Source organism: Contarinia nasturtii, unplaced genomic scaffold (genome assembly GCF_009176525.2).
Source record: "Contarinia nasturtii isolate CC-2019 unplaced genomic scaffold, AAFC_CNas_1.1 Cnas_scaffold_745, whole genome shotgun sequence".
Classification (NCBI taxonomy): Eukaryota; Metazoa; Arthropoda; class Insecta; order Diptera; family Cecidomyiidae; genus Contarinia; species Contarinia nasturtii.
Genome location: NW_022198093.1, coordinates 1792291 through 1803546, shown reverse-complemented (window position 1 = coordinate 1803546; position 11256 = coordinate 1792291). Strand labels below are relative to the sequence as shown.

General features: G+C 34.3%; 1 protein-coding gene across 6 annotated transcripts in view; it reads left to right on the top strand.

Annotated features, from left to right (window-relative positions):
- Positions 1–10181, top strand: part of LOC116341635 (delta-sarcoglycan) — a 26074-nt gene extending 15893 nt beyond the window's left edge. For 5 of the 6 annotated variants that reach the window (XM_031768809.1, XM_031768815.1, XM_031768811.1 and 2 more), the window contains 6 exons: positions 5351–5394; positions 5592–5976; positions 6057–6177; positions 6268–6529; positions 6640–6763; positions 7316–10181. In XM_031768809.1, the coding sequence (XP_031624669.1) occupies positions 5351–5394; positions 5592–5976; positions 6057–6177; positions 6268–6529; positions 6640–6763; positions 7316–7564 (1185 nt within the window). In that variant the 3' untranslated portion in view covers positions 7565–10181. Of the gene's footprint in view, positions 1–5119; positions 5224–5350; positions 5395–5591; positions 5977–6056; positions 6178–6267; positions 6530–6639; positions 6764–7315 lie in introns of those variants that run through there. The other variant, XM_031768814.1, reaches the window with a different exon arrangement.
- Positions 10182–11256: the final 1075 nt, after the last annotated feature.

Genomic DNA, 11256 nt, shown 5'->3' with positions numbered 1-11256 from the left:
GTGTGTGTGTGTGTGTGTGTGTGTGTGTGTGTGTGTGTGTGTGTGTGGTTTAACCATTGATATGAGGTACAAAATGTATCAGTAAATTGTACAACCTGCAGCTGTGAAATGAAAAAAAAGTGGTGTGTTTGTGTTGCGTGCGAGTAAAATGAAAATACAGAAACCGGATAATGTGCAGCTTCCTGAATATGAGGGACAAAAATAAATAAAAATTATTATTATTATGCTTGTTGTAATAGTAACTTTGGCTTTTCCACTCTCATTGTCTGAACAACCATTTAATTTTTTACCCCCAAAAAAATCACCGAAAAAAATCTACTTTAACTACAGCACACACTCGAACATTAACCTTTATTTTAAGTGCACAGAGAACTTTCATAATGCTTTACACATGTGTAATTGTTTTTTTTTGTTCCGATTTAATGCTGATTTTCATTTCAATCGGCTTGAAATACATTTTGAATGGAAAAATACATGAATAAAAAAGACGAATTATTATTGATGGAAATATTTTGAAAGAAATCTTTTGGTCAATGCATTCAAATAGATGGGTTTCACATCGACTTGACTAGTAAAATATCCAATGGTTCTATTAATAACGAACCCGAGTTCGGCAAAAAAAGATAGATGCTTGATTCCACTAGAAAAAAAGACTCACAATGGCTAATCCTCACAAATCCAAATTGCCGAGTGTTAATTGTATATTTTTTCCGTATTTCTCCGGAAAATATATATTTTCATGTTATTAATATATTTGTTTGTTGCAGCGTGCAGTATGTCATATTTGGCTTGTATATTACATAAATATTTGAATGGGTGTAGTTCAGTTTTGAACTCTAGCAAGAATGTAGCACCAATAAATTAAAATTGCATGCTTTTTCGTGTTTCTTTTTTTGTTGTGACCGTCCTCTCTCTCTTTACACACCGTCCATTTCTCTCGCTTACTCATTACTGATTTTTCATTTTTATTGTGAATATTTCATAAATTATTTCGGTTGATGAATAAAATTGAAAATCCAAAAATGGTATCGACCGTGTGTGCGTTCATAAAAAGAGAAAATTGAAAAAAATATTCACATTCAGCGCCAATAAACACACTCATCAAATTAAAGCCGTTTTCCGTTATGTATCACCATATATTTTATTTAATTGTTTAATATTTTAATTATTTTCACCGTGCGTGGTTTTGTGTTTATGAAAGAGAGTGAGAGAGAGAGAACGAGAGAGTAATATCAAGTTCGACCATTTCACTTAAAAATCAATAATAATAATTTGACTCATGCACTAATGTAAAAAGCGTCGGGATTCGAATGTTAATGGTTAAACTCTCTCTAAGCTGATTTTGTTGGAGTAGTTTTATGTATAAAAAAAATAACTTTGCAACAAACTGTACGCTGAAAAAAGTTGATGGTTATTCTTGTGTGTACCATTTTAATTTTTAACTATTCGATCCGAAAAAAATTGATAAGTAAATGTGGAACCAAAAAAGCCGCCATTGAATTAAATACCAATTATGCTGAAAATGAAATTCATTTGTACACCAAAGCTCGTTTGCATTAATATCGGTCAAAAAGCGGACACAAAATAACATATGTGCAACACTCGTGTGTTGTGTTCTACAAACCGTAAGCCAAACATAGGGCTAAAGCCAAATGGTCGAAATAGTTAGCCTCCGTCGCCATGATCGAAAATGTAAATGGAAAATTCCGTTGACCGTGGCAAGCAAATGCCATTTATTGCTTGATTTTATTAGTTTTAATAATACGCCACGTTATAACATTATCAAATGTCCACACTCGTGTGCATACATTAAACAATTACATTAAATAGATGGTGGCGATGCATGATAGTAGTAGAAAGTTGAAAAAAAAAAATAGTTGAATAAATGTTAACATGATGGTCATCGAATAGTGATGAAGGCGTGAGCATGGAAACGTGTCCACTTTGCACAAATTTTGATGCATTCTGCATGCGAAACTAGCTGTACATCAAGTAAATTAAATGGTATTGGTGTCGAGCGAATGATCGGTCTCATCATTATGCGATGCAAATATACAATACATCATACATTATGTGATTCTCATAAGTGTCAATCAATCAAAAACGTGCAGATTTTTCTATTTGGTTACGGCAAATATTTTGAATGCAAACTTAATTTTTCTTCATTCAAAAGGATACTATGAATGTATTTTTGGGGGGGAGGAGGAAGGCTCACGTGTGTGCGAAAAAAAACTTCAATAAATTTATTCCAAATTAGCACTTTATTAAAGTTGTATCTATGCCACTGTCAACAGAAGCGACACATACGCACTATAACCAAAATTTTGCCTTGACTGTAACTCTTGTGCCAGCATTCGAACAGCATTTCCGTGGAAAAAAAGGGAACGCAATTTATTTAACCGACAACATAAAGCTGACAAAATGCAACAGTGGCACCAAGTTGCAAAGTGTCTGCTTGCGAAAACTCAACATATATTAATATCATTGAGACTTCGGCGTTAATTCGGTAATGCAAAATGCCGACTCCTCGCCAACAAGGACAAAGAGCGAAAAATATAAGTTTATTAAAAGTTATTTAAGTTTGGCTGTAAATTCTAAGTGAACATTAAGACACATTCTCAGTTGCATATTAATCCAAAAGAAGCTGGCACAAACAAAGTCGAGCAGTCGTGTCTCTCGCTGTGTGAGCACCCCGACTTTTCCATATATATTCATGTGTGTTTTATTGCAATTGTGATGCCTCGTATGCGACCGCTGTTCGTTGTTTTTTTTTTGCCCTTCCTTCATGCTTCCGTTTTGAGCGAAAGTTTTTCGGTTCAATTTGCTTAAGATGAACTATTTGTGCACATGTCGTCGTCCCGTACACAAGCTCAGTTCTTATTACACCTTTTCTATCCCATGGTATGGCATCAACAATGCCAACGATGTAAGATTCATTACAGTTTGTCTGAGCATTGAGTTAGTTTGTTGGATAAATGCAGTCGTTAAGTGTAATGCCAGCCACCCACTTTTAAAATGACAGCCCCACTTTGCACCAGTTGCCTTTTTTGCCATGGTAAGAAAGAGAAAATCCAAATAAATTCGTTGCCATCACTTTTCTTGTGTCAGGTTGTTCGGAATGGAACGAGAACATGAAAATAAACCGAAAAAGAAATATACTGAGGTTGTGCTGCACAATGCCATGTGAGTAAAACAAAAGCCAAAGTTATGAAGTGAACACCGACCGCTTTTTTTCTGCTTCTACACTTCGGTTGTCGCTTGTTTTATTTGGCTTTTGTTGATGATGCACCCGGCGACGAGATAGGATGATTGCAAAATGTGCACGCGATGACGACAACGACATCGACGCCAATGATGATGACACAACAAAATCGTGAGAAAAATTGCACCAACTCGACATGAGTTACAACCAAAGACAGAGAAAAAGACGCACATTTTTTTAAAAACCAACGAACAACACGTCGCATTTTCGTGTTGCATTCACTTCAAGCTTCGTTCGATGTGATTCCTAACCGATTACCATCATTATTCTAACAACTATTACTGTCACTATTTTCCACTGGCACGACTTGATGCTCAGGAAGAAACACACACACACATGCACGAAACACAAAACTTTTCATCTTGAATGCTAAGTGAACAACTCCAACATGTTTACTCAAACGATAGCAAGCCACTTGCGTTTTGAAATTCAAGTTTATTTGTGTGCCATTCTTCCATACTCTCTCTCTCTCTCTCTCTCTCTCTCACTGCATTCTCATGGTTTGTTTGTTTACTTGCTTATTTATTGCATTTTTCGAGTTAAACCAAACGCATAACGATAAACAGAAAACTTACAGCGATACAACCGTACGAATGCACAGATTTTGGAATAAAAGAACAGCAATAAAATGTGCACTAAGTTCGGTGATAAATGTACAATGAGCTAAAATTCTCTAAATCAATCACGGAAAATTTGTTTTGTTTTTGTACGAAAAACTATTAAAGTTGAAAACACAGAAAATGAGATTTTTCATTTGCATTGGAATCTATTTTTTCTCTCTCTCTCTCTCTCTCTCTCTCTCTCTCTCTCTCTCTCTTTGTGTGTGTGTGTGCCTCTCTCACTCTCTATCACGACGTTCAAACTTAAAAATTGACTGATTTTCGGCTAAAAATAAACATTGTCATTTTACTAAATAAATTACCCAAAAATATCGTATCTTTAGACTACGATAAAATGAATATGTTTTTTAAAAAAATGTTCATATTTCTGTCGTCACATACTCTTCATAATTGATGAAGAAAAGTTGATTTTTTTGTTCATCTCAATCGAGTCTTGTTTCCGTCAAAAATCCATTTCGCCGTTCACTTTTCAATGTGAAATCACAAGCTGTCATTTGAATGTGATTAATTTAGTTATCCTATTTTTTATTTTAAAACTAAAAAAGACTCTATCGCCGAACCTTTGCTCTTGCATCACAATTTATGGTTCACGTTTTCAAATAAATAAAATATACTATAACAACGTATTTTTGTTTGATTGAGAATTACCGCCCACTACATCGAGAGTGCCTCTTTCAAAAAGACACTCAAGAAAAATTGCTTTTCCGTATAATCAAGTCTCGTTCGTCAATTGTATTCTCATAATAAATTAATACAACTCAAACAACAGTGTGCAGTAAATGCATTTATCGATGGCAACAAAGAAGTGATAGTTTAAAAGCAGACTGTTGTTATTGCATGCGAGAGTGAAAATAGTTTGAAGCACAACAAAAGTCTAACAAAAAACGGATCTATTTTTGTCACGACGGTTTCGGCGTTTTTTTTTCTTTACATACGGACTCTTGGCGGCGCTGACTTGTTTGTATCTCTTTTATCGCGTGATTAAAATAAACATCATCTCTGTCCGTGTTTTTTTTTTTCTCTTTCGCATCGATGACGCAATCGAATGAAAAACTTCATGTTGATTTCCATTTTTTTACAAATCCGAGATCTTAATCATCTCGAATAACGCTGTGTAAAATTGTGTTTCAGTTTGTTTATCATTAATTTTATATTTAAATTGTACGGTAAACGACCTGAATTCTTGCCTACGGCCACAATCGATGTGCGAAGAGTCTCAAATGAATCAGTCATTCAACAGAAGTCTTACGAACTTGGCACGTCTTTTTTGTGAAATCGAAAACAATAAATATTATCAGTTAAAGTGAAATGGACTCTCACAGTAATAGTGAAAGTGATTCTGTATGTATTTCGGAGAAAAACAACAGAGATTTTGTATAAAAAAAAAAACAAAACAAAATACATTACTAAACAAAACTTTGTGAAATGTTAAGAGAAGATTTTAATCTCGTTTTCTTCACAATTTCAGACATTTACGTCGGAAAATGCCCATTGTAAACAGCTTCTCACATTGTAAGTATTGTTCGTAATTTGCATTTCGTAAGAATGACTTCCGATTTTTTGGTTTCGGTTCCATAGAATATTTACATCAAAAATATTTAGAAAAAAAAAAGTAGTTCTAAAAATAAAGTGGTCAATTTATTAAATCTAGTTAGTTTGCGTCGTAAATATTTATATAAAATTACAAACATTTGAATTTCGTTGAACAGAGACCTTCCAAATGAAAATGATCCGCAAACGAGTCGATCGACGGGATCGTCACAATCGACAAAAATGGCATCATTAAATCCGAACATGAACGAGCATAATATCACAACAGCGCCACCACCGGTGGCAACAACATCATCTGGCATTAGCAACAATAATAATAATCGTAATTTAGGTCAACACAATAATAATTTTAGAATAGGTAGTTCACAGGCGACTGGCAGCGCAACTCATTCCAGAATTGGCTCGAATAGCGATGAATTTTATCTGGGATTATACGGATGGCGAAAGAAATGCCTTTACTTTCTCATCTTAAGCCTAGCCATATTGATAGTTGTTAATTTAGCGTTAACTTTATGGATATTGAAAGTTATGGAATTCACAACGGTACGTTCCATTTTCAAAGTATTTTCAAATTTGTTTAAATTTGGAATAAATTTCAATATGATTTGAATTCTCGCAATTAGGATGGAATGGGTCAATTAAAAATTGTACCTGGTGGAATGCAGCTCAACGGTCAAGCGTTGTTTTTAGATGTATTACGAGCTTCATCAATCCGATCCAAGCACGGGCTACCAATTACGATAGGTACATTTTTTAAAATTATGATAGGTGGTAAACCTACTCCCCAAACTTAGCAACACCTTGATTTGTTATTTGAATTGCTTCATTTTGTAGAATCTTCAAAGAACTTTTCGATAAATACTCGAGATTATGAGGGGCGTTTGGATAATCGTTTATTTTTGGGTCACGATAAGTTGGAAGTGCTTGCACATCATTTCAAAGTGGTTGATACCCATGGTACAATGTTGTTTGGCGTTAATAAAAATGAAGTATTGATCGGAGCGAATGCATTGAACGTTGAAGGCGAAGGTGGGGCTGTATTCCGTGAATCAATACAAACGCCATTGATAAGAGCCGAACCAGGCAAAGAGCTCAAGTGCGTATATAATTTGTATAGATCATTCGCACCTATTAACCACATTACATTTAACATCGGTCATATATTCTAATTTCCTTGATTTATACATTGTGCACATATAACTATAGACTGGAATCACCAACAAGATCATTGCTAATCAATGCCGGCAAAGATATTTTCATAAAATCCGGTGCCGGTAGTATTGATGCGAGTTGCCTTAACGATATTCGAATTCAATCAACGGACGGCAGTGTAAGTACAACGTGTCGAATTTTTAATCATTTAATTACCGTTCATCATATACGTACATATATTTAATTAAAGTAACCCCATTCCAACATTCATTTCGAACATCATTGTGAATTAAATTAGAAAATCAATATTTCGATAGAGCTAATCGGATGCCATTGTATTTCAATCAGTTGCCAACATATGAATTCCATTAAACTATTTATTTTCCTCCGAGACAGTGTGAGTGAGTGAATGAGTGTATGTGGTACCATATTCGTTTGAATTGCTGCACTTTCCCATTTCCTTTTGCGGGAATGGCCAATCAAATGCACCTGAGAGCCATTTTAATCTTAAACCATATTTTTTCCTTCCCCCCTCCCCCCGATGGTATTATGAATATCTAAAATGAATGGGATTTAGCAAATATATGCATTGTCTTTGCGAGCATTCAGAATAGAATAATATCGAAAATGTTATACATGAAAATCCAAGCGATTTACGTTTTTGTATTAATTTCAATTGCATTTCCTTTTCTCTTATGTTCCGTTTTCTTTTCTCTTTCGCACAAAACAGATTCGATTAGATTCAGCTAGTATTCTTATGCCCAATTTAAAGATAGTGCAATCGTCCATGTCGTCTACATCATCGTCAGCTATGCCATCAATGTATGATCATCATCATCAAGGAGCACAACACCAACACCAGTCGCCATCGCAACATCATCACAAAATCTATCAACTGTGCGCTTGTTCGAATGGCAAACTATTCTTGGCCATGTCGCATTCCATCTGTGCTGGCGATGAATCAACTGTGTGCAGATGATTCGATGCAATTTATAAAAATGAATCGTGTAAGCGAAAAATTTATTTAAAATTATACAGAACTGCCACCATTTAATGGATAGCAAACCAAAGCTCTAAGCTCATATATCAACAGTTCAGCGCGCATCAAACAAGTACTTAGTACCATATATATAGCAATCAGAATGTATTCATGACAAACCAGCGATTTTGGGGATCATTAGCGTAGAAAAAATATCATAACTTCCATTTTCAGAGCTGATATTGACACCGGAAGCGTGCGGCCACTCACTTATTCCATTTATAATTTTCAAGTGTCGCAAATCAATAGAAGAAAGAGCAGCGCTTACAAGAAAAGTGCCCGCACCTCTGTGATGCCTATGAAAGCTCTGTGCATTTTGAAAAAAAAAAACACTTCGGTTTTCTTTCTCATTTAAACATGTTTTCAATCAGACCAAACAGCCAATTCCATCGTTTCAATCGATACTTCAAAACTAAATGTCGAACAAAATCTTGATTCAACTGTAATAGACGAAAGTGTATTAGTTAAGCATGTAATAATAATTATCTCTCGAAATACTGGATTTCAGAACAGCATGACTAAAGCCCATAATGCAGTAAGTATAGAATTGTATGTCACAATATATGCAGAGTTCACTTCAAATGAGATTTTTGCCATTCTGTTACTACATATATATTTATGCGAAGCTGCATTGCAAGGGATTTAACGCATTTATGCCTTGCATACACACATTCACAACCGAATCGCTGGTATTTAGTAAAACAAAATGAATGAAAATCAGTTTAGCATAAATCGGTATAGAAATATTATGTAAAGTGACATAAATTCAGCCAGTTGCTCGATTTCGTATATATTAAATTAATATTTGCAGCAAACATTTGTGAGGCAAAATGAAAACTGGACAATACGCGCATCAGCAGTTAGTGTATATGTAAAATGTAGTCAGACACTGGCATATGACGTGCTATTAACTGTGGATGTGAAATTCATAATATAATCCAAAATCCGTTTAACATTTGCTATTTTTTTGTTGTTTTGCAATTCACATTGAGATTTCCAATTTTGAAACATTTTACCAATTCCAATCATATCAATGCGGATAGTTTGTTCTTTGTTCATTTCGCTACAAGAGAACACTTGTATAGTAGTATTGTTGTTGATTTGACATTTTGCATATTGTGTGTATGTATGTATGTTGCCAACATCAAAATCCTTTGAACAACTTGTAAATACACACACCATCACCAAAAACCACATGCAAAATGTGTACGAAATTAAATCTCTTGAAGCGAAAGACAGTGAACCAGATAGCAAGAGTGTGAGAGATAAGGAATTACAAACAAAACTTATGCTTCACATAATTAAATCATCTTAACTTATATGAGGATCTAGTCAGATATTGCAGCTGAAGTGCATCTCAGTTCAATGTACATGAATCGAGAAAAAAAATCATGAATTAAATTAACATTTCTTCGTCTATGGAAAAAGAGAGAGAGTATTAAGAAAGAGATATGAATGTATGATATTTAGAATTCAATAAGTGTAGAATGAATTACAGAGATTATAAAGTTGTTAAACTTATTTTAGAAGTAAAATATGAGAAAATTCATTCAATTTTGTTGAAATTGTTTTCCTTTGTGTGTCTTTTTTTCTGTTAGAAATTCAAATTGATTTATGTCTATAGAATGGAAATCTATTGAACATTGACGGACATAAGTTATAATCGTTTAGAACATTACTCTATGGTTTTGTGAAAGGGGTAAATTAGTACCAAAATACCAAAAAACCGATGAGTGTTAAAAGATGACAGAAGTAACCGAAAAAATTCCAGCAAGTATAGAAAGTACCAAAAACACCTACACATACAGTTAGAAGACCCTATCGAAGTCGATTTGGAATCTGCGGAAATTTGTGAGAATTTGAAGGAATTTGCGATTCAAAGTGTAAGTGGGAAATCTTTAGGCACCCAGCTATCGAAGGACTCAATTACCTTTCTCTCAATCTGAGAATAGCAAATTTCACATTACCCGATTATTGCTCTTCAAAATGTTCGAGATATGAAAGTTTACGCTGAAATGAACCTTTTCCATGCACTCCTTTGGAGTTTTCCAATAAAATCTTTAGCGTACCTTTACTCTCATTTGTCAGATAATTTTCGGTATTTTTTAGCCATTTTTCCAATATTCTTCGGTATTTTTGGTATTTTAGTAGTGGTTTTTCCTCTATTGATGTCAAATATTCGACTTCAATTGGCCATCCATTCTCTTCCACACATCCAAATTGACACCTTTGATAATGAACTGTCATGAAAAAAAATTGTCGTAGCATTTTTAGAGATAAATAACCACATTTAGAATGATGAAAATGGATGCATATAGGAAGAGACCTGTAATCGTTAATGGGAAAACAATAAAATAATACAGAAAAAAACCACATGTAATTAAATGTATTTATAAATGACATTTTGTAATAACTATTATTGATTTTACCATGTAAATCAACTACGGATAACACATGGCTATAAACAATTTCACCAAATTACATATACAGATTTAACTAAACCCATGTCATGATTATGATTACTGTAATTAATAAAAAGAAACAACACATAAAACAAATAAAAGGCGTTTTAGTTTTGATTTTGTCATTTTATTACGGAGTGTGGAACCGCATATACAAATGAAACCTATCTACTCTGAAGCGATGCAATGTCGACGAAAAACTTCGTTTCTCTCTTACACCGGAACGGAAAATGGGTAAAACTTGTTTTTAAAATGAAACCGAAGAATCATTTAAAACTCGAAAACTTTGGATAATTTCTGAAGCAGAATAATTTCATAACCGAAACAATTCAATCGGTTTATCTTGTGGAAATCATTAAAAGAAAGCAATTGAAACGTAATATGCCTTCACCATCATAATTCGGTATGTATTTTGCACGCAACAAACTTAGATAAACTTCTGAAACTCTTTTGTCTCGACTGATCATTTCTGTCGTTGTTTGGCCAGAAATAAAAAAAGCGAACCAATTCAACAAAACAATGACAACAATCTGTTTAGAGATGTGTACAATTGCATTTCGAAATGTGCACAGTGCAACAACAGTTTTTCTTGTAAGTTTTGTGGACGTTTTCATTTTTTGGTTATCACTAATTCTTTTGTTTTTGCTCGATGCTGTTGTCGTTTCGGTGGTTGGAGCGTCGACATTTGTTTGCTCGACTTTGTGCATGTGTCAGTGGGTGCATGGTAGTGTGGGTGTGCATCTATCGGCAACAGCTGTTTTATTGCAGATTAACTGAGAATTGTTCAATTTGCTGACGGAGTTTCGTACTGTTTTCCACTGAATTTGTTTTCTGCAATTTGTGTTCGACACAAACATACATTTATACGACTCAAATGGGGCGAGAGCGCGAAACTGGGAGAGAGAGAAGAAGCTCGTGAGTGTGAGAGCGACCGAGAAAGATAAAAGTAAAAGATAGACTGCCTGAGCTGTGTTGTACTTCCAATTCATCTACCAAAATAAAAATCGAAATGGAGAAATGAAATAGATTCATTTCGATTCGGCCATTGTGTTGCTGTGTGTGCATTTTCAATCTGATACTGTCGATTTGCGTTTTATACATTAAAACTTACATTACTTTTCCTTTTGTTTATCATTTTGTTTTTGGTTTTCGTAATATTTTTTCCCATTC